Source organism: Apteryx rowi, unplaced genomic scaffold (genome assembly GCF_003343035.1).
Source record: "Apteryx rowi isolate R43461 unplaced genomic scaffold, aptRow1 scaffold_96, whole genome shotgun sequence".
Taxonomy (NCBI): domain Eukaryota; kingdom Metazoa; phylum Chordata; class Aves; order Apterygiformes; family Apterygidae; genus Apteryx; species Apteryx rowi.
Window position 1 is genome coordinate 2,106,839 of NW_020451271.1, and position 24,894 is coordinate 2,131,732.

General features: G+C 36.3%; 1 protein-coding gene across 1 annotated transcript in view; it reads left to right on the forward strand.

The window, feature by feature from the left end:
* Positions 1-22,552, forward strand: part of NKAIN3 (sodium/potassium transporting ATPase interacting 3) — a 339,777-nt gene extending 317,225 nt beyond the window's left edge. The window contains exon 5 of the mRNA XM_026054704.1: positions 22,481-22,552. Within this exon, the coding sequence (XP_025910489.1) occupies positions 22,481-22,552 (72 nt within the window). The remainder of the gene's footprint in view (positions 1-22,480) is intronic.
* The last annotated feature ends 2,342 nt before the right edge of the window (positions 22,553-24,894 follow it).

Here is a 24,894-nt window from a genome sequence, read left to right on the forward strand (position 1 = left end):
GAGTTTCTTGTGTTATTCCCATAACACAAAGTACTTTCCATCCTTTTGTACATGTTCTTTGGCTGTCGTTCCTCCTACCACAGCCAACTTCACCGAGGCCACTCAAAGTCTGAAAACAAGTTTTGGCACCATATGGACTGTAGAAGCTTCTCATCAGAGAAGGTAATGTTTATTAAATGGATTTTCAGACTCTATACAATACACATAAATCCTTTTAAATATATAAATAATTATTTGCTCAATTTGTCCTTCCTCTCCAACTATTTAAGGACATTTGCCAAAATCCCTGGGTAGAGATGAGTTGCCAGTCCAAATCAATGTTGAAACATAACAAGACAAAATAATTCAGAAAAGTGGTCAGAAACCCCCCTTAAATTTTGACTTTCTGTATTCCCAGATATGAGGCTTGAATACTTTGTTCCAGATTTCCCTGGCTAAGTTTGCATGTGAAATAACATATTGTTTAATCCTGTTGCGGTGAAGCTGTGAGGAGTGAAAATATGAAAGCAGGCTTTATTATAGGAAACTAGTTTCAATCTTTAAAGTTAGAGACTAATCCCTTCACACAAACACAGTATTTAACAGTATTCTGAAAACCTAATCACTAATTCAGTAAACATTTATGAGAYAGTCCTTAGAAAAACATATTTAAAAGAAAGAGAGAGTGTTAAAAACCACAGTGATGCCTGGGCTAAAAAAGGAAAGTGTTGTTGAAAGTCTGGGAATTTTGAAGAAAAGCCTAGGTTTGCCTAGTATCGAGTTTTGAAGCTTTCAATCATTTACAAATGCTACGTAAAAACTGTTACTTTTACATATTTCTCTATTGTGAATCCTTCTTGGATCATCATCTCAGAGTAAGGAGGGTGGAAACCAGGGAAATAACAGATGGACATAGGAGAGGAAAGGAAGGAGAATTGTGTGGCTGGCTAAGTGGTTAATGACAAAGCAGCTTTGGGAGGCTTTTTGTGTTACTCTGAATTATGATTTAGGGTTTCTAAATGCAGAGGCAGTCAACAGTGCATCTGTACATTAGCATTTGTGCAGTAATTTGTTTTACAAAGGGGATATTGATTTCTTAGAAGAACATAGCATACACCTTCAGAAATTGCCACTGTGTGAAAAGATCTTTGGCTCTTTGCTCTTCTACCCCTTAAAAAAGGTTCTACAACTTGAAATAGCCTCTCTGGCTACARAATTTATTACAGCATAGCTCTCCTGTTCTCTTACCTTTTAATTTGACCTTTATAGATGTACTCCAATAATTTTCTGTCCTAAAACATTAATTAAGACTTGAACATTTCCACCTGTTAAGTCAGTAAAGCATGTGCTTTAGGGGTTTTTTTGTTGTTGTGCTTGATTTTTTTTTGCTAGAACATATAAATAATGTCATTAATTGAGATAATAATTGTCAAGACATGCAGTCCCTCATTTTGTACTGAATGAGATTTACCTGTGAGAGCAATAGGCTATGACCTGACATGGGAGATGTAGACTCCAGTAATGAGGGAACTTGTTATTAATCACCCCGCAAGGCAGGGGAGAGCCACAGCAGAAACAATTAGCTGCACACAGGAGAGGTTTTGCAAGGCTGTGTCACCTGTAACACTACTATTAGGGACTTTGGTACAACCAGCCAGTTCATCTGGCTGATATTGCCCGTGTGACACATCCTTTCCTGCAGAGGAATACAGCGTTGCAGTAGCCTGCACCCCTGCACTGAGTGGCTTTTCCTCTGCAGAGCCAGGCATGGCTGGGTAGGTGGTAAGGTAGTGCGGAAGAGCCTCGGATCATCCTCCAGAAATCCACAGAAATGCTATTAGAGACTTTGGGTGCAATTGCTTTTTTGACACACTTTTCAGAACAGCATGAGCCTGAACCAAATTGCACTTCTGGGAGCAGCTGGGAGATATAGCGCTTTTGAAAGCCTTGTGTAACGGGTTGCCACGTCCCTAAGGAAGAGGTGCATACTTCCACTCTGTTTCACAGATGCGACAGGTGAAATACAGAGGGCACTATGGACTCAGCAGGATGATTTAACAGATCTGGGAGAAGCCAGATTGCTTTAATGTCAGATCTGCTTCTTATTCACAATACCACAGTGCCTCTCAGACATACTGCTTAAAGTGTGTTTATTGGTCATGGGATTTGATTCTCTTCTGCCCTGCCTTGGAAAAATTCTTTGCAAAGTACTATCAGAAGTATTTTGTAGATAATAAATAGAGATAAGGATGGGTTATAGACCTGATTTGCATGCTTTAGCACCAGTGGCGGTTTTGCCTATCATGTTTATATTATTCAGAAATTTTATCTATTGGCTAGTATACATAACACAAGATCAGGATTTAGGTTTCCCTTCATCTGCAAGGCTTGAGTTAAACTCCAGTGTCTAACCTTTTTTTTTTTTTTTTTTTTTTTGGTATAATCTTAAATTTGCTCTTCTTCATCCTTAGTCATAGAAGCTGTAAAATATGTCCACAGGCATGTATCTTATCAGGCAGCTAAAAAGCCTTATAAGATCAAGCTGGAAAGCATCTATATCAGAGTTATCATTTGACTTGATACCTTTAAGAAATGAGACTAACAAAGTCTAAGTGGTTTGCTGATGGAAATCTGTAAGCTGATAGGCCCTGGTCTTTATTCTTCTGTGGGATGGTGGGGAAAAAAAAAACAAACCTATAAATAACCCTGTTTCCATACCATTAAATGAAAATACTAATATGTAGCTATCTACCCCATATAAGGACTAATTGGCAATGTTTGTACTYGTGTAGGTAAGTGTAATTTTTGTGTTTCAGGGGAGCGGATAGTATCTATTCTGTACTCATTCTAGGTTGAATAGGTTCTGTATATTGCAAAACAGGAACAGTCATTTGTCAGATTCTGTCAGTAGTGCAATGCTAGAAATAACAATTAGTGTGATCTTTCTGTATAGACAGGACCTGAACTAAGTGAGAAAATACCTGCATGCTAATCCTTTACATATTAGCCTTTCTTTTAAAGATTTTTAAGTCACCACTACATTTCTTCAGTAAGGATGTTAAAATCAAAAGCAGTTTCCTCTGGTAGAAGTGCCTCATTCCTGGGTACAGTTACATTGCTTTAATATGCTCTCTGTTACCTTCTGCCTGGATTCAATGCACTCAAGCATTCTCTTGATGTTCATAACTGCTGCTGCCACTATTCAGATATCTTCATCAATCTCTTCATGATTGTTCCTAAGGATTTTTTCTTCAGAGGATCCAGCCTGTTCAAAGCCTATCAGTGTGTTAAAAGTCTGATTAAACTTTCAGTACGTCTGACAGGCCCAGCTGTGGGGATTCCAGATTAACCATCTGGAATCATTTGATCTTAAACAGTATTAAAATAATGTTTCAACAAAACCATGTTTGAATGCTACCATGTTTATAATCCAATAAGTGCTATCTCAGTATCAGCTTTTATTCATATGAATTCTTTCTGAGCAGCCTCAGCTGCAATATCTGGTCAATTTTTAAAGTTTTTTTTAAAGATTTTACATGCTTAGATATCTTCTCTATAAAATAGTGTGTCGTGTATTTATTAGTTGAGTGTTTGCTTAAAATGTGCTATGAAACTACTTTGACATTTCAAACAGGTTACCCTAAGGACTTGTAACCTCTCTACAGAGCTATATTTTAGGAAAAGAAAAGTTTTTCCTGTACCACATCAAAAAAGATTCTACAGCAGTATATTCTATTGTTAATTAATTAATTATTAGGGCAGTCTGACTGGATTCAGGTGAAATCAGTTGTTCCCCGCCAGGGACAAAGTGGTCCCAACTATGCCCTTCCTAAGATTTACCAAACTGACGTACAGCTAGAGTCAGATCTAGAGGTGTCTTTATAATGTAGAGAAACTGCTTTCCAGAAGCACTTTTGTTTGAATTTAGTTGAGCTTTGACTGCAGGAAGGCTTTAGATATACAGATCCTAAGACCTGAGTTCTCTCTTCTTTTCTTGATCTTGACTTGCTGCTCTGAATACAAGTTAACTTCAGGAAAGCCAGGAATAGCCAGGAACAGAAAACAGTGAAGCACCTCAGTGAGTGTTCTTAAACTCTGCAACTGGAGAGACATAACCGTAATATCCAAAGCATGCAATCTATATGCAATACAAATAAGTAACTTCCAGTTAAATAAATTGCAGTAGATCCTCCTCTGAAGGGGAAAATAGGCAAGGCAATAGCAATGAAAAGAACAGTTAGTCTGAAATCCCAGCTGAACTGTAGATTATGTATAGCTATTTCCATAGCCTTTTGTGGAGTCAGCTGGCCAACTGTAAACAAGCAATGATAAAATATACCCTTAAGGAAGGACTTTGTTCTAGTTCAGCTAGTCCTCTTCTTTCCCATGCAACCTCTAGTTCACTTTTAATATCTGTCCTTCTTGCTCTTAACTCTACTTTCTGTCAATTTTTATCATGTACATAGAAACATTAGGAAGCAAGGTAAGATAAGCCTATCTAATCCTATCCTATCCTAAAATGAGATAGCCTTTAATGATAATTGTTAATGTCTGTTGTATATTATTCATGCTAAACTAGCATGTAAGGCAGAAGACAAATATAAACCTGCAGTCACTTGTCTAGGAGAAGATAACATACTTATATATTGCACTAAGTGAAATTCTTTATGCTTGCTAGTCCATCACATCAAAAAAGACAAACATTTTAAATAGATGAAGCTGGCTGGGTCTATAAAGCACTTTTTCTGGACAAAAATACATTCTACAGATAAGATGTTATAGAAAATATGGAAAATGCATGGTAGAGGAGTTGTTTACGCAACTGTCTACTGATGTATCTGTCAATAACTTTTTTCCCTTGACTCTAACTAAGTACTTAAAAAGTCATTAACACATTAAATCTTTGTTTGAATGAATTAGTTTCCACAAGTAGCAATTCTTGTGCAAGTAGCAATACAGTAGAATGTAATTTTTATATACCACAATTTAATTTTTTCTTTCTGAATAACTCTTCTAAGGAAATTTTGCCAGATTAAGTAAACATTTTTAGAAAGTATTTGGGATGTATTTAATACTACAACTAACAGTAAAAGAAACTAGAAATTCCAGTCAAAATATCTAATTTCCCAGGGTTCCATATGGACAAATAAGGAGAGAAAATTCTTCCAGCCCAGATTATTCACTTTCTGTAATGCAGATAAGACATGACATAGGTACAGAGTAGATATGATAGGCACGTATTGAAAAGTAACAAATAAGAAAATGAGCAATGAATGAAGCTAATGAAGCTATTAAGGTTAAATCCTGTCTTTGACTTATTAACTAGCCTTTTGTTGTATAACTCTTCTTTTCCAACTCTACAATCAATAAGCACTGAGAATCTTACACTTCTTGCAAACAAAGTAATTGCAAAGTTATTGGTTGCATACAGCCGGGCACTTCTGCTTTCCTTTCAGTTTCCTTTACCTCCTTCTCCTGAAATCTGGCAACTCTTGGTCTGCCCTCGTGCTACTTTTTGTGGATGATGTTGGGAAAGAAGATACATAGAAAACAGGAAAGGGTGTAAAAATGGTCTCCTGCCACTCCAGACCAAAAAGAAACATACTGCCTGAGTGCTATTGTCATTTTTCTAAACTTAAGGCATAAACCAAAATATAATAACTGTCCTATTCCTAAATGTATTATCTTGAAATCAAGTAGAAAAGGAAATTAGTTGCTCCTGATTTTTCGAATGGATTATTTGCCTTCTTAACTAGTTAAACATCTATGTAGGTACAGGCAGGAGAGGGAAAACTTCCAGTTCAGTCTTTGGCTTAACATGTTATTTTCTCAGAGTTCAGAGGGCCATTCTCCATAGACTGCAGAATATTTTTAGTACATTTCATAATGTTTACCCCTTCCACTTAGTTTCATCTGAGATTTGTAAGCATTTCTTGGTCTCTTTTTGACACAAACCCACATCTTTTGAAAGAAAATTCTTTTTTTGTGTGCTGTGGACTGCAGTTCTAGGTTCCTGGGTTTCTCTGGCTCCTCTAGGAAGAAAACTTTGATCCAGGTACCATGATGCCCAACCTGCATCTGATTCAATTTCTCTTTATAAGTTCAAGCTGTATTACATACACAAAAAGAACATCACAGAAATATTTTGTACGGTATAACTGTATAAAATGTAACTACATTTGGGTCAATCTAAGTTAGCTAAAATCTCACAGTGAAGGAAAACTTTCTAGAAGACCATTTTCTATTCTTCCCACTTTGGGAGATACTTGGTCTTCTGAAAGTAAGTGTTTGGTGTCACTGTCGGCACATTGACTATCCCACCAAGTTTCTAGCTGACCGTTTTAGATGCCTAAGCATATTCAAGACATTGGAATATGGTGGGTAGGTGTGATGTAGGACCTACAAGGTATCYACGCCTGGAGTGGCAGCAGAAAACTTGGGAGAGTACTGTATGGTGCCTAAAATGACTTTAGATACCTATGTTTGCACACCTATTCTTCTTTTGACTGTCAGCCTGTATGGCCATCTCCTTCTGGCTGGCAATGTCTCAAAGGTGCTCCCTAGAGAGAGCTATGGAGTTATTCTCATGTATGGCCCAGGGTCCAGCAGTAGCTTATAGTTTGTTTAATCTTGAAAATGTTTATTATTTCATGGTGATGATTAGTTTAGCATATCAGGAAGATAATATCTGGTCTTGAATAGGGTCTCTTCACCATCAGAGAATAATATCCTCCTCCCCCTTGGTTCTCTTTTCAGCTTTGGATAGATTTCCTATGTGTCATATTTCTTACATAATAATGGAATCTTGCCTGTACAATAGCCAGCCCAAAAGCCTTAAATAATTAGATTCTGCTTTGCATATCATCTGTTCTTGTTATAGATATTAGGCAAAGTTATACCCTGCTTACATTTATAACTACTTTAGTGATCTTTTTCATGTATTGGCCTTTAAAAAAGATACTTTGCCTTCCTTAAGATTTCCCTCTTACGATAGGGATTCCACAAGAAGTATGCATCATTACTGACACACACAAAAAAATCTGTCATGCTGTCCTAAACTACTAATATGAAAATCCTTGAGTCTTTTGATATTAGTAGTTGTTTCATGCTGTAATTGAAGCTGAAAAGTTCTGTTAAGATTTTTATCCTCTGACAGCAATTTATTCTTTTTTTTTAATAAAATTGCTTGATATGTAATTTAGATGGTAGCAGTCTGAAGAAGCCCTTTTTCATTGCGCTTAAACTTTAAATGAATGATGTGAGTTAACCACATAGCATACATACACAGTCTCACAGAGCCAGAAGTTTTAAAGTGTGTAATTTAGCATTACGAGCTTTCCTCAGAGGTCATGTTTTTTAGATGTTGGATCACCTGTATCATTCTCATCTGAACTTTCACCACCTCGTTCACATCTTTCTTGAAGGGAAATCTCCAAAATATGCATGGTCTGTCAGCTGGCGTCATATTGGTGCTGAGTACTAGGGTATTGCTGATTCACCTTGAAGTTCAGTTTTGCTTTCCAGTGTGACATCTGAATATTCCACAACTGTATGACATTCTCAAGTTGTGGTTGGGGTGTGATTCATTATTTCTTTGGAACTGCTGTGTAGCCTGTTGCTCACCCTATTCTGTCTTTGAGTACTTTGTTATTACTACTTAAGTATAGTAATCTGCACTTGGCCTTACTGAATTGTGTTCTGTTTTTTCCAGACCATTTATCGGTTCATCAAGGTTGTTTGAATTCTAATCTTGTCCTCCACAGGGCTTGCAACCCCTGCCAGCTTGCTTCCATCTGGAAATGTAAAAGACATAATATCTATTCAAATAACCAAGTCATTAATGAAAATACTGAATAATACTGGACCAGGATGGAATTCTACAGAGCCCAATTGATTATCGTCTTTTAATATGACAGCAAACAATGGGTAGCCATTTTTGAGTGCAATTTTCTAGCCAGTTGTTCAATCTATATAACAGTAGTTGGGTCTAAACAATATTTTCATAGTTTGCTTGTAAGAATGTCAAGCAGTGCAAAATGCTTACTAAAATCAAGATATATCACATCTGTTGCTTCTTCCCTAACCACAGAACCCGTTACCTCTCCTAAAAAGTTTGGTTTAACATGATTCAGTTTCTGACAAATCTATGCTGACTATTAGTTATCACTTTGCCTTCTTACCAGTATGTTTTTTTTGTTTTGTTTTTTTACAAATAAATAATTTGATTCTTTATTTCAATAAGTTTTTTGGTAATTGGAGTTAGAAATATAATTCTGTGGATTCTGCTTCCCTTTCCTTTTCCTATCTCTGTTTAAAGATAGTGACAATCTTTGGCTTTCTGATCTTCTTGAGCCTCTCCTGTTTTAAACAAATTCTCATGAAAATGTTCTGACATATTTGAGATTTCATCCATCAGTCCCTTACATACTTTGAGGCAAATTTCATTAGGGCCAGTAAATCAGAATTTCTTCAGATTTCTAATTTGTATAAATGATGTCTAACATGTTCTTTCCTTATTCTCACTTGAGTCTGTCATACCTTGTGTCAGCTGCATTATTTGTTTGACCACAGTTAATCTTTCTACTGAAGATGGAAATAAAAAAAAAAGACATTTAATTCTTCAGCCGTCTCAAGGCCATATTCATTCCCTTGATGGCAATGTTATTTAACACAGGCCCAGCTTTATTCCCAACTGCTCACACCCACACCTCTGGTAGGCTGAAACAACTGTTGGCGCAGCTGCAGTGCGCTGGCAAGCTGATGGGTGACCTGGCCATTCTGGAAAATAATCACTGCTGCCACATGTACTTACAGCCTCAGGGTCACATCACTGAGGACTGTGACAACTCATTGCTTTAGCTCGATCTTTGTTAGTAGTATGTCACTGAGTATGTTTTTGTGCTCTATCCTCTTCTTAGCTGTATCTCATTTTGTGCTGTGACCTTTCTGAATTTGTCCCTACACACTTTTGTTTTATATTTGTCTGTACTAATCTGTATGTGGGTCATCCAAGAGACCATCACTGAGTCAAGTCAATCACTTTCTATTCTTCTGACTGGAGAAGTTTGTGCTTGTTCTCTTTCAGTCAGTCTGCCAGCTTTCTTGATCTCCTCTTTCTGATAGACCTGTTTGCTCCTAGAAGTTACTTGCTGTCTCAGGTCACTGAGATCTGGTTCCTGGATGCTCACTGTCTGTGTTTCACTGTTCTCATTCTTCTCATAGAATCATAATCTCTAATAGCTCAAAATTTCTGTAATCCAAGATGTTTTCCTGTTCAATGTTATTTATTATTTCTTTCCAAAGGAAATCTAATTCCTTTCATAGGAATTTCTGCATGAAAGCGAACGAGATCATATAGATTTTTTAATTTTCTTGGTATCAGTTCTTACCTATAAAGCAATATAAGGAATACCTAAATTTCTTTTTTCACAGTGATGATACAAACTTTTAGAGAAATCATATAGAAGCCAAAATGACTGTTGTTTTAAAACAAATGCTAGTATTTATCTGAGAATATTAGAAGTTTATAAAAAATATGAACAATGATGAGGTTTTCATTGGGTGCCCAAAACTGATTAGAGCTAAATAAGGGTTCCACAAGCCCTATGCTAAAATTGTGTATGTTCCTTTTCCATATAGAATAATAATTGCCTACTCCCTGAAAATGAATAATAGCTGTTTAGACAGTATTTGTAAGTTATGGTATTATGCCAACTTATTTATACTGGTTTGTAATGACTCACTTTCTATCTTTAAAAGTAGTCAGTCAGAAATATTTTCAAATATAAAAGAGATTAATGACATTTTAGCATTATGCTTTAGAATAATTTATAATCTATCAACAGGTGTGATATACAGTTTCTTCTTACCTTAAATTAATACATCAAAGATCTGAAAATAAAGTTATTGAACATTTGTATTTAAAATTTTTCTCAAGGTAAAATGCATTAGCTCTATTTGTCTTAAAAGGAATATCTGAAAATGATTTATTTCTTCAGAATAATTTGGGGAATTGTACTGCACTGTTTTCTTTAATGCACCGTTAATCCATTCTGAAATATTCCTGTTAAGGTATCACTTTGAACACAGAGCCAAGTGGCTTGTAAGTGTTTTTGTTAACTGTGCTGTGTTCATGATTCATGTTGCAATCTGAGAGGACAGCTTGTTCTATAAAGTTGTTATGGATTTTGTTAAAACATTTAGCAAACAAATATATACTTAAACAAGGACATCATTAAGATAATCTACTACAATTCAGCTAATAGAAAGGACAGAACATATGATCAAATCAAAATTACAAATAAGATTGAGTCAATGAACCAGTGAGTTAAGTTTCTCACTCCATCCAGCTATTATACTGCTAGATAATCAGATTGAATGATAGTAACACCACTGGAAGGAATTGCTTGGTATTTCTTTAAAAAGACATTTTCTTTCCTGCTTAGCACTATACTAGTGATCAATACAGTCTTAGCCTAAGTATGTGAAAGACATAAGGAGCCATAGGTCACAGTTATGTAAGACTTAAGTATTGGTGCTTTGACTATTGAGCTTTGGCTATTAGGTATTTCCCAGTACAGAGGAGTCCCTTGGCTCTGTCACAGTGAACCTACTATTTTACCATTTCTCTCTTAAATCTAATTGTTACCAAATATTTTGGCTTACTGTTCTGTTTCTTCTTTTGTGTAATAGCATAAAATCTTTCTACTAAATTAAAAGAGATAATGATCATGGTCAACTTAATAGCTGTTTCTGGGTGATAATTATTTTTAACTCTAAATATTTAATGCACATATAAGTTACAGGCCTTAAGTCTTTGATGTTTAATGCTGTGGACCTGTGGGATTGTCATTCTGTAACCACAAACATTTTCACATGCACATGTGTAAAGTATTATCCATATCCCTAAGAAAAGCAGAGAAAAATTAAGAAAGAACGAGTCCTACTGAAGTTTAAATCACACAATTGTGAATATCTCTAAACAGACGATAGGAATATACCTAATGAAAAGGAAAATTTTCAGGTTTTAGCAAACTTACCAATTTTTTCCTTGAGAACCTATATGGAGAAAAGAAGGAATTGCATTCTGCAGGCCAATCTGTCAGAAAATAAGTGAGATAACAAAAGAACAGTTTTTTTCTAAGTACCTGCATTCGAGGATGGTTTTCTCAGGTAAATTCTCAAGACCAAACAGATGATATTCTGGATAATGCATAGAGATCACTTCTCTCACACTGCACAATCTTTAATCCTTTAGTCAAAGAAGAAATTTGCTCCTGTGCATAACTTTTTATTTCAGCATAGCTGCTACATTGACTGTGGATGAAGTAATTTTCCAAAAATTTGAAAAATACAAACGGGTCATAGGTATGGTCTTTACCTGGAGACTGATGTCAGTTTTTGGCATAAGGCAATGAATATGAGTCCCACAGTCAGCAGAAATAATGTTTTAGAAATGCAGTGATTAATCTAACACATCCTTTCTTTCATTTAGGAGGCTTTTTTTTTTTTCCTGACAGCTGTTTAAATCCTTAAGTATTAATGATCATTTACCAACAAAGATTGGTGGACTAGTGTGAGTCTGTGATTTTTTAATGACTTTAGAACCAAATCCATAAAGAATTTTGACTTTTTTTGTAGCCTATTTACTCATAACTAAACAATACAAGTGTTTCTGGCTCCAACTTAGATTGTAATACATGTTCCTCATGATGAATAAGCCGCAAGGAAATCCTGGATTATAAACTGCTGAAAGTAATCCTAGTAAACAAGCATGATATCAGAGACATCACTGATATCTGTTCTCAATATTTTATCTGTAACTACCTAACATTTTGTCTTCTATTTCATCTGGAATAACTAACACACCTAACTGGATCATTTCATATAAATTCCAAAACGAGAATGGGGCCAATATTCAACTAATACATTTTAATCCAACAAGTATTATGTTGAAAATATAGCACGTACATTAAGCCTAGAGCTAAATTTTTCAGCTCTTTCCCACAATGGAAGTCAGAGTTCCATTCTTCTATATTTTCCAGCTATGTGACTAACAGTTTAATTTATCAAATATAAATAATATTTTATTATTTAATAGTGTTTAATGTGGGAAACGTGGGCACTTAACAGCTTCTGGAAATATTAAAGGCATGCAGAATTCCTGGGACAAGTCTGTTGTAGCTGCAGTCTTGTTTTTCAAAGCCTTTGAGGAACATTTTTCCCCAAATGTTTCTAATTGGCTTTTGATCCGTTTATACTTCTCACCTCTCCATCATCCTGTAGCACTGAGTTCACAGTTAAATTATGATTTGTGTGGAAAATGTACTTCTTTTAACCTGTGTTGAAAAGTACTCCGTTTAGTCTGTGATCTGATACTTTATTTTTATTTTCCATTCTTCTTATACAATGAGAAGTGGATTAATGATTTTGTATTCATCTTTTCCAAGCCATTCATGATTTTTTATACTTCCGGCATCAGTCATCTCGTTTCCAGGGTGAAGGCTGAATTTGTTCAATCTCTCTTTATTCTGAAGCTATCCATATCTTTGATTATCTATGACACCTTTCTGTGTACTTTTTCTGATTCAACTACATGCTTTCCGAGATGAGTAGGAACAAGAATTTTATGTAGCACTGAAGATGCATGGCGCAAGGGATTTATACAGTGGCATAATGATGTAATCTACTTCTCTATTGCTCTCCTACTATTCGATTCTCCTTTCTGACTGCCACTGAGCTCTGAGCTGATGTTTTCAATGAGCTGTTCACCGGTTCTCTGAGAGGTAATAACAAATTTAGAGCCTATTGCTGTATATGTGTAGTTATGGTTGTTTTTCCCCCTGTGCGTTACTCTGAATTTATTGACACTGAATTTCAACTCTAACTTTATCATCCAGTCACTCAGTGTCATGAGATCCATCTGCAATAGTTCACAGTCAACTTTCATTTTTACTGCCCTAAGTAATTTTGCATTGTCATCAAAGTTTATTGACTTCCTCACCCCAGTTTCTAGATCATTCATGAGTACTTTGAAATGCATAGGGCTGAGCATGATTCCTTACAGGGCACTACAGATAATTTCCATCATTATGCATCATGGCATAAAAGGAATTAACCTGTTAATCTCATAGATTGGTAAATAGCCAAAATATAGTAATATATGAACAATGTAGGAGCTGATCAGCATCTACATAACAGTGTGTAATTCTTAAGAAGCCCTTGTTAGGTATCTGGTCAACAACTTTTTGGAAATCCAAATACACTATATCAGAAGGATCATTTATTCCTCCAAAAGGCTTTTATATGGAGCAAAGCTTTCCCCTTCTGCAAAGGCACTCTTCAGATAATACCTGCTTATAGTCAAGGCATATTCTCAGGGCAACAATTTCCGGTTTGACTCCTTTTGCAATTGCTCCTGCCAGGAGTGCATTCCCTTGCTGCATTTGCATTACTGTATAGCAGTATCTTCAAGGTGGGAGTTGAGGCCAAATTTGCCTCCTGTTTGCTGAAGCATCCTGAAGGTTGACTCTGGGGCAATTCAGCAGCTGCCATTGGTAGGCCCAACAAAGGGGCCTACATAGGGATGCTCATATCTGTTTTTGTATTGATATTTGGAGACAAGGTCCTTTCTAGAATGGTTCCAGTGCTGCTTGTTGCAAAGTGAGAATGTAAACTGCCTGACTGCAGCCTGAGCTTAGACTCCTTGGAAAAGTATTGTGGATTCTGGGTGCACCCTGGGCTTCAGGCTCCAGAAGCAGACCACGATAAAGATAAAGATCAACGGTGCAGTGGGATGCAGTATCAACTGAGAGTCGTTGGTAGGGAACAGGAGAGAAAAGGGCATGAAGCCACAACTCGCGTAAGGGACCCATATACTGCAAGTGTATCAATTGTGCCAGGAAGAGGTGGTATAAGCGATCCCACCAGGTCAGATATGACTGGAGAAGCAGCTTCTGAAATTCTTTAGGCAGAGCAGCCTGATAGAAAGCAGGGCTTCACTGCAATTCTTGATAGCTTTTCTGCCCAGTGGGAATCCAGCGCAAAAGCCTTTTAACACACAGTTTAACTGGGAATACCTGAGCAAACTGATAACATTTATGTTTTTATGGTAGTCTTGCTTCTCATATCTCGCAGCAGGCCACTTCACAAATCATTATAGGCACCTATGTGTATGTGTGTGTGTGTGTGTACCTCCAACTGCACATTTGGGTAGCAGCTGGAAGGAATTAAACAATATCATTCATACTGAGAAAAACTACAATGGGTAGGATGGCCATAAAAGAAAACAAACTATCATACAAGAGTTTTTCAAAATTACCTGGATTACAACTGTAAAATACTTGTGTTGCACAATTTTAGATGTTACAGCTGAGTGAAGAGGCTGCTATGCCACCTGCCAAGCACATGATTCCAGCCACATTTTTGATGATAATATTGTTTCTTTCAAAGGGCAAAACCAGCCCCAACTGTGGCTCAAAATAGAATCATTTGTTCTATGTTTTGAATATGGCAGATTCTCATCTGATAAACATCCCATCAGATGTTATTTGATTAGAAAAATCAGAATGATAAACTAGAAGGAGTTTCTTATCTTTACCTATCTTTTATGTGGTATACTACTGTTCATAAGTCCCCTAGAGACTTTGCTATTGTTTTGCTATTAAAAACTTGTGCTCATTCATGCTGCCTTATATGAGTTTCTACACTCTTGTGAATTTAACCCAAATATTGGTTATTATTCAAGCCTATTTTTTATGTGATTTAATTAGTGCCAGGTCTAAGCTGGTGCGAATCTTTAAGGACCTTACTTTTGAAGTACATTTCCGTGTCTRCAGCACCTGAAAATCCTATCTGAGTGTTCTTCAGGGGGCAGGGGGAGGGAGTGAATAAGAGCTGCCTGGTAAACGCAGAGATTAAATCTTACTATGCAGTTCATTATATCATAGAACATTTCCTAACATGAGCTAGTAAGTTGGCTTGGGTTTTATCTGTGAGTTGCTTTCTGTTGTTCTTTTTTTCCCTGAGGTATACTCTGACATAACTGTTGGTCAGGAAAGCTTTTCATATTTTTTGTATAAATTTCAAGCCATGTTTGTGGATTAACATGAGCTAGAATAGTAATGTCTTTACTCTTAGCTAATCCTAGCTAGGTATTTAAGACGTATCTGTAAAGAAGGTTAGAGAATAGTAGGAATCAGGGTGTAACAATTCTATTCTTACCGTTACAATCACCTCACTGAGAACTTAAGCTAGTCACTTGTATTCCCATGCCATAGTTTGCTTGTCTTTAAATAGGTACTACCTTACGGTGCTGTGGGCATTACCTTGTGGTGGTGTAGTAAGTTCATCCAGGTATTGTTTATCTTGTACATGAAGAGTATGAAAAGATTCAGTGGAAAATAAATAATTCTTATAGATTACAATGCCTCATTAGAATTAAAATGCATTCTTTGTGCCTATTGCCACAAATAAGTGGAAATAATGCTATCATTATGCATGTTTTAATCTCATAAGGAGGGGAAAAATTACCTTTCAGTGTCCTATCAGCAACTGACATCTTCCATAATTGCAGTATAAGCAATGGAAAATTTTTAAAATTAGTGTTCAGATAAAACATATCCAAGATTTGCAGTAGGCTGCAGCTCTGAAAGGAGTATACTTTGGTATCTCCTACATGCATAATCAGTTTCCCCGGGATTCAGAAATCTTCCCCAGCAGCTTGTCACATGCTAAAGAGATTTCATTAGCTCTACTCATTGGCAGACTTTTCTTTCATCCTTTCTTCTAATTTCATTATCAGCTTCCAAAGTGGCACGTGCAACATAATGGAGAAGTCTTTACCCTATTGATACCTTCAAGAAATACTCTGGGTTACAAGACACCATCAAACATGAATTTGAATTTGCTTTATTGAAAGATGTGAAATTCCTTGTCATCTGCAAGTAACTGAAAATATCCTTAAACTGACAAGTTAAGGTAAAAATAAATAAAAGTACATATTTATAAAATATAAAAACAAATAACACAAAGTCAGATTCACAGAAATAAAAGAAGTCAGTTATCTCTATCTGCTTGTTGTAAGATCAAATATAAAGGGTTTTCTCAGTCCCTGTTATTCAGCTGACAAGTGGGTAAATCAAAATATGAGACCTTTAACCCCATTCTTAAGAGAATTTTTGTGTTCTTTAATCACTGCAAAACTAGATCTAGAGAGTTTTGCTTTTATATCCAACTCTGGTTTTTTTCTTAGATTTTTTTACTTAGATGTAGTTCTCCCTCCTCTCCTTTTTTACCACCCTCATCCTCTCCCTCTCCCTCATTCTGTTCTTGAACTTTTAGTTAAGAGGTTGCCTCTATTTTACACTATTGACTTCCACAGTGCTCACTTAAATCACTAAAAAGTGATTAATATATTGCAAGGCACACTGTATTCTAGCCAGCATGTTTAAATACTGTGTTCAGCCTTTTTACATGTTGAGACTTCCATTTCATTCAAAACATAGAACCTACCCATCACACAATAGACAATCAAATAAATAGGATTAATACATGGGACTTTTTTCTTGCTTTTGTGTGAGTGAAGGACAACAGTAATTGAGCCCTTCTGAGGAAGTAACTCATCGGATTACCTGTCCCCCAACCTAGTCTGTGAGGGATGGATGCTCTGACAATCACCTTGTTGTGCTGCTAGAGTATGTAGTTGAAATTCTGTGACCTGTGCTATAGAGGAGGCTGGATTAAACAGTTTAAGCCAAAGCTTTAAGTTCTAAGAACATATGATATTTTTTCCTAAAGGTCCTGAAACAAAAACAAAGTAGGGAGAATAAGTGGTAACTAAGCTTTGCACATGAGAGGGGGAGAGAGAATATGCAATGTCCTCACCTCTTTTTCTCAGCCCTAACCAAGCTGGGACGCATCTTGGTATCATAAAACTGCATTCCTCCCTCTTAACTGGTAGGAAACAGGGAGATGTATCATGGGAAAGTCCATTTAGCTGGCTGGGCCCTAAGATCTTCCTAAAGAACAGCTATATGTTTGTGCTATTGGAGAAATAAATTTCCAGACCAAGCACAGGTAACAGTGGTTCTGCTCTTGGCTTGGGAAAATTAGATTGTCAAATACAACTTTTAATGTAAAGAGGAAGGGACACTGCTGAAAGCAGGACTTGAAAAAGCAGACAAAAGGCAGAACTTTAAAAAACACAATGCCTCACTGGTGCAGTCTTTTTCAACATGTTGTTCTCACCTCCCAGCACTAAGTAGACAGTGTTCAAGAGGAATTATCTCCTGCAGTATTGGCCAACAGCAACCTCTCTGTATATTTTAAGATTATAATTTTATTTTAGTATCTGTGCTCACTTGCTTCTCCCCTACCAATATAAAACAAAAGTGCCCATAAGTTCCTGTCACTGCTTTTAGAGTACTCGCTCCTTAATCCACTTCAAGGCCTGAGTTGTAGCCCATGGGAAGCTCTTTACTACAGCTCTCAATGGCATGGCTAGACCAGACTGACTCTGGGTCATGCTGCTGAAATAGGTAGACAGTGGCCCTAAAGCCTGACTTTAATTCAAGTCAAATCCAATAGATTTTAGGAAGACGAAGGAAAGAAAAAATATTTCAACAACATAATGTACTTGAGAAGTTGCTGCTACCGTATCCTGCTACATTTTCTTGACAGTTTTTCTAGTCATTCATGTGCTTTTATGTTTTTAGATTGCTAAACACTTCAAGGCTGGGGCTTCTGCTGCTACCACTGTAAAATTTTGTGAATTTCATCATTTAGTTCTAGAAAATGATCACATACTTTTGACATTATCTCTTCATTCCTTTTAATTCAAAAATCACATTCTGCTTTGAAATTGTATATAACGATATACAGTTTTATAATATTTTTCTAATATAATGTGTCATGCAGCCATAGTACATAATTATTTACAGTTACTCTTGATACTGTGTCCTTCTCTCCAGATTGAATTTTTGTTTACCTGTTGTCATTATCTTGAAATATGTGTAGTTATAATTTCTTCTTGCCTGATAATCTTAGTCATAGTTCTGTTTTGTTGACTCATTAATTAATACATATTTACACAGAGATCCTAGGATAATATCCTATTTCTCTTATATATCCCATTATTCTGGTTTACTTTAAGGTTTTAATAGCCTTTAAATGAAGAAAAAGGCTTTACAATTCTCTTTGCAGAACATTAAAAATGTTAGTAGCAAATAGGTTTCTAGGAAGATGAATTAGTCAAGTTCTGTTCTTTCCTCAGAATTTGTTAGCTCTCCTGATAACACTAGTCAGGAGATAGTGAGGATGATTTGTAATTTAATGCATTTTTACCTTTTTACTACAGTAAATTAACTCTTGCTACATATTTTCATTGTAGAAGTTTCATTAAAGAAGTCTTGCCAGGCTGTGAACCTTACACCCTGTTTACATATAAGCATCCTATTTTAAAAGTTTCTTCTCCTTTCTTACTTTCTTAAGCTTTGTACGAAATTTTACAATAGTGAAGTATTTCACAGAAAACAAGAGTTGTGTTTTCCAGGTTGCACTTCTCAAGTGCCACAGATATAGATGAGAAATAAATATTCGTCAGCTGTCATCAGCAAAAAAAGAAGTCAAGGAAAACCCATATCCAATGAGAGTGCAAACTGGGTGGACTGGTGCTGTACAAGAACATGAAGCATAGTCAGTCATATCTTTTTGATTTGAGGAATCTTGCAAATCTAGCTTTACTATAACATTGCATACTTGCTCTGACAGACAAGCCTGCTGAGAGTTTTAGTTTATTTGGACAGTTCTGTGTTCTTGTAATGATACCTACAAAACTCTGTGTAGTAGCTTAACTCTGTGTAGTAGCTAAGTGTCCTATTGTACACCTGATCTTGAAGGTTAACCCAATAGCCTAGGACACAGTTTTGTGTAATCTTAAATACCCAGTACACACTGACATATCTCCTTTGAACCAGCTTCATGCATTAAAGTACATGAAGCGGATAGGAGAGCAATCATATACTGTAAGAAAGAAATTTAAGGCCTTAGATGATGATGATAAAGCCAAGTTAACTGAATTAAATCAAAATGATTTAAATCATCAATTTCAATCAAAAATATTTCAGTCTGCAGACAATAACCTTGATTTAAATAATCATTTTTAATTTATTTTGCATTGGTCCTTATTTTTCTAAGAAAAGGTTAATCCATGTTATCTGGTAACAATTAAAATACATTAATTTGCAAGTAAATATACATTTTGTACTCAGATTGGTTCTTTTTTTTAATAGAATAGATTATAGCGGTATTCATTTATAAAGCAATCATGCAGCAGAACATATATTTGCTCAGATGATTAGCTTTTTTAATTTCTTACAAGTTTTCATAGTTTCTAACCATTTAATGATGGACAATTATATAATCTAATTTCACTTCTATTAAACTAGGCATTTATATTTCATGCAGATGTCCATATCTTAAGCCTAGAGATTTTAGTTAGGCTAAAGCATTTAGCTCCTCTAGAGACTATTCTGTCTGCACAGGGAGAAAATAACAGAGCCTAAAATTTCTCCTCTACCTAAGGCTATCAGCAGAAAATAGATTATGCAGCAAGTCTTGATAATAACTTGACATAAATGTACCCATGTCCCACTAATAAGAAATTCCTTGTACAGTCCACATCAAAGGCCCTACCAGTTTGATCTAGGTGATAATAGTTTCCCAAACCCTGAGCCTGCTAATCAGTGTGATTTGGGGAATGTGAGCAATGTTTATCAGCTAGTCATCTAAAAAACAAGATTTGTGGTGCCAAAACACTGGTTGTTCCCCAGGAACGCTCAGTATCTTGTTTCCAGCCATGGCCAATGTTTGATGCTTCTGAGGTTTATTCCATTTTCTTGGCTAAGTCTGTTTCACTTCCCTTTCCCTGGACTAGAAAGATTAATCAGAGGGTCTCCTGAAAGGGGAACACTGTTCTTGTTGTGACAAATATTTGAGTATTTTATATATTATTTATTCACCCCAGAGCAGGATGTGTACTGTACCACTGTGCAGCTGGACAAAAGCGGGGGACACCAGCGTCTTCCCACCTCTTCCCACCTCATTTCCTTCAGAATAGCAGAGAAGTGTCTTCTGAGGAAGTTTACTAGACTGGATTCTGCAGACAAGACAGGCAGTCCCGTGGACAGTGGAGGTATTCCAGAAGGCTTTTATGTCTTGAAACTCAACATTGTCAAGACAAGCCCACTTTGGCATGTGAATTCTTCTCTGGATCAAGCCAAAGGTTCCCATCTGCTCCATTAGGTGCTGGAGACCCCCTGATGTCCCGGACATCCTGTTCTAACCAGTTCAATAGTCCCTCTGAATGCTTATTGAAAACCAAGATGAACAAATTAAATATCTTTCAGGTCATTGTCTCATGTTTTCTTTAGTTATCAGGGAACARCAGATTTCAGTCTATCACTTGGTGCCAGGCCAATAGCCAACATTTCCAATATCAAGAAACCAGGCAGTGCACATCAACCAGCTCACTGCAAATTGGCAATTAACATGATGGCTGGATGGGTTCGCAAGAGCATAACATTATTAATTAAACAGCAGCTGTGTTAATCAAGATAGCAAAAGTAATTTGTTGAAATAAATATTTTATTAGTGTGTCCATCAATAAAGCAAAAGAAGAAGTTTTAATTAATTCATTTATATAATTATTCACACTGTGGTGACTGTAACTCTGTTTAAAAATCTGGAGACAAGTCTAGTCTGCAGAAGGGTGTATTCCTGCGGAAGTTATTAACCGAAGCACGGCTCTGTCCTAACTGTGGTTATTCAGTGCCTGTTTCAGAGTTGCTATGCATTCAGCTAGCTCAGAGCATCGGTACAGTGAAATTATGTCCACCTGAAAAAGACTATGCAATGTTATTTGAAAAAAAATGCCAAGGAAGCTGCCGATACTTCAGCCAGCTGAAGAGAAGGGAAAGTTAGATTAAACTCACAAGCTCACTTTCTGAAAACATGAGTGAGGTGGATATCCACGAGAGGAAGTTGTGGCAGGACTGTGCCACAGCAGCGTGACAGCTCTCATTTACAAATAACTTGGCTTTAGTGTACTGTAGCTTAATTCTCCATGGGGAAGATTAATCCCTTGGAGGAGGATTAAGCTACAGTGAACTAAGGCCACTTTATTTCTGAATGGAAAAGGACACATAGGGATTTAATATACTTTATCTTACGTGCATTGATTTTACAGCTTTAGTTAATTCATCTTAACTTCCCCGAATTCCCTTGTGTAGACAAGCTTTTTGTCTGTAGAGAGGCTCTTGGAAAGCTCCTGGCGTAGCCGAGCGAGAAAGCAGTCTGGAATGATCTCTGCACCTCCAAAGGAGCTTACACCTGTCTAGATACTATTAAATCACCTCTTTCTCAGATGGCTGATCTGTGACACTCTTAAAAGAACTATTTTAATTAGATTTTTTGAATGGACCTAACCAAAAGGATTAAAAAAAAAAAAAAAAACTAATCTCCAGGTTATTTTAGAAATCTCTCATGAAAATCTTTTCAAGGCTTTCAGATAACGTGAATTGAGTACAGCTGCACAAACAGTATTTTCTCAGGCATGGATATGTCTAGGCAGTGCAGTTTAATAGGTTTTCCTTGCCCAATGGAATTTTCTCCTTCTTGGTGACAATCATAAGGAAACATTTTATCTACATGGAAAACAAATGAGCAAAATTTCCATTCCCCTTTCCAGAGAATCTTAATCCCTTCCTCTCAGTGGCACAAGCCACAAGAAACAGGTTGAGGAGGATCTTTTTCTGGGAGCTGCTGTTAAAATACTGGCATGATATTTCTGATATTGTCCTTTGGGGAAATGAGTCTGTTCATTTCTTTCATAGTGAATGTGATTTACTGATAGGCCTTGCTGATAAGGTGTTTCCTGCTTTACATGCTTTAAAGTTTAGCTGCATCATGACATTTCACATACTAAATTAAACTTTTGCCATGCAGTTTTACACAGAGACACTTTATATAACATGAATTGACACTCTTGTGAATTCTGTAATAACTTGACTATGACTTAATTCCTTAACAGTCAATAAATATTTTAACTTTTTAATATGTAAGTTAGGTGTTTAGGAGGCTAGCATTCACATGGATAAAATCATGTGAGCACAAGAGGTCCTGAACAAACAAAGGAATGTAAATAATAGCTCAACATCAAGATCCAAGTGTCTTCAAACAGTATTACTCAAAATACTATGTATGTTCTCAGTAGGTCTGGAAAAGAGGAAAAGATTTTAGAATATAATGCAGCATGAGCAAATGACAGTCTGTTTAGTTTTGCTTTTTGTGATCATATGCACTGAAATTTACATATAAATTCAGAAAATGGAAGCAAATCTTTGCTAAATACAGTTGTGACACCTGTATTTATGTAGCATTGTAGCAGAAGCTTAATGAGTGTTCAAAGTATTCTAATGATTGCTTTTCCTCTTCTTTCATGCAGCTGATTGGATTTGTGTATGCCTGCTACGTGATCAGTATTTTCATGGAGGAAGAGGACAGCTGTAAGTACTGATACACACCTATCCGTCTCTGGAGCCACATTATCTGGGGTGAGACTTAGTCTTGTGTTAACTACCAAGATGAAGAACAAAATACGAAAAACTGGAGGATGTGGCATTCATGTACACAACTAATTTTTTTCAAACACATGCTTATTTAGGTACTGCAGACATCAGGATCGTACTTATAAAACCTATTGATAGGGCTCTGTGAACTGCTTGCATGAGTCAGAGTCATACTGCTCAAAAGCATGGTGCATAGATGTAAATTTTTATGTATGTACATTTAAATTTGAATCAACGTTCATGAAGACGGTTTTGTGGGGGTTTTTTAATGATCATTTTATCAACAGTAAAGTTAATGCAGATGAAAGGTCTAACCATCTACAGTGTTCAGTGCCACTCTCATTGACAGTTAGATAGACATGTTCAACACTTAGAATTAACTAGACTGTGTGTCTGAACTGCTGACCCCATGTTCTCAAACCGTCTTTATCAAGAAAACCCTTATATATATGTATATATATATATATATATATATACACTTCCATTTTTGAAAACATTTGAAAGTGTGAACACCTTTAAAAAAGTATTTATTGAAAGTCCTCAAATGAACATTTCAAAAACCTGAATGTGTTGAATTTTTAAGTAGGCTGCTGTGTGCAAGAAGATTATGGTGACTGCCTAACAAACTCGCCATACCCACAGGACAGTCATAGGGAATTGTAAGCAGAACTGAGATTAGAATGATACTGGCTGAGCAAAGAGGAGCAAATGTGAAAACAAGCCTGTTTAAAAAAGGGAGAATGGGTGATCATGTCAATTACTCCCTCTCATATATATGTAGTTATGCAGTATACCTATCTCTAGGGAAAAAAATGGAACAGCTGACAAGAGGAAAATTCCTTTTACAGCTATAGGATAAGTAATATAAAATAAAATATTTATTCATAAACATTTATTCATAAAACTTAACATAGTTGTTTGTTTCTTCATTGAATTAGCACTAGTGGGTGAAATGAAAGAAATTAAATTAAATTAAATTACTTCAGATCTGAGGAAAGCATTTGGTAATACCTTGAAAATCTTATTGAAAGTATAATTCAAGTAATCCATGGCTCTGAAGGAAAAACAGACTTTTTGACTGAAAACGGTGTGAAGAATCATAAACAAAATATTTTTTCCAGTGTTGCAAACTATGCTATGTTCAGCTCTCCATCATAATGCAATAGACATTATTGTCCAATGTGTTTTAACACTTTCATTTAGGTTTCTATTAGGAAGAAAATAGATCAAAGAAATTCTCAGATAATACTGACTGGGAAGGAGTCATAAGTATTCTGTGCACATAGTATAGTAAGAAACAGTCCAAGAAACCTGGGTGAAAACTGGTGCAGTACATGAAAACCATGAACAATTGGAGGAGCAACCTGAAATGCAGGTCTTAAGGTGGAGGAAAAGCCTAAACATCACTTCCACAGAAAGCTAGGCTCACTGATTAGTCAGGAACTGGTGACACAGGGTAACAGCGTAGGATAGGGTGGAAGCAAAACAGCAGTCTAGTTTGAGATGTATAACAGGGTCTTTTGTTAGTGAAATCAAGAGTCAACTGCCCTTTTCATCTGGCTCTGGCAAGTCAGGGCTTCATATTGATATCTGGAAACTTAATTTATGAGACAATTGCTAACAAAATTCATGGAGCACTGGGGCATCATGAAGTGATTAGGAACACTGGAAGATTCATTAGGAAGACAAAGATTTCACTATGTTTAATTAGCAGAATAATAATTTGTGGGCATGCGCATACACATGCAGATACTGATTTGTGTGTACCTGGGAAGTCAGACACTTTACTTTCTATATAAGTGTGTCTATATTACTGTTGTTTTTGTTTAGTTCTTAATGGTGTGCTTCACACATCAGTGTTTTAGGTGTGTGTGAAAGAAATAGAAAAATCCCACCAAAGAGTATAACACATTCTTGGCAAATACAGTCACCTGCTAGAGAGTACATGCAGTTTATGTTCAAGCTCTCACAAGAGGGTTATTGTCAAGTTAATGGCCTTGTTCACACAGAATATGTGTGTACTTCAGAAGAGTCAGGGCAAGGTCCGTCTTTGACATCCAAGGCCCTATCCACTTTCCTCTGACTGCTTGCCAATCTTACCATCTTTTGAGAGTTTCATCCTGTATGATACCAATGGAAATTTAATTCACTGTGAATGGAGCACAGTTGACATATTTACTAAACAATGAAATACATCAAGTGCTAGGGTGATCCACTACCCAGCATCAACCCAGCACTCATTCTCTGTAGCAAATATCTACATTTAATTTCTGCTTGTCTCCGTTAACTA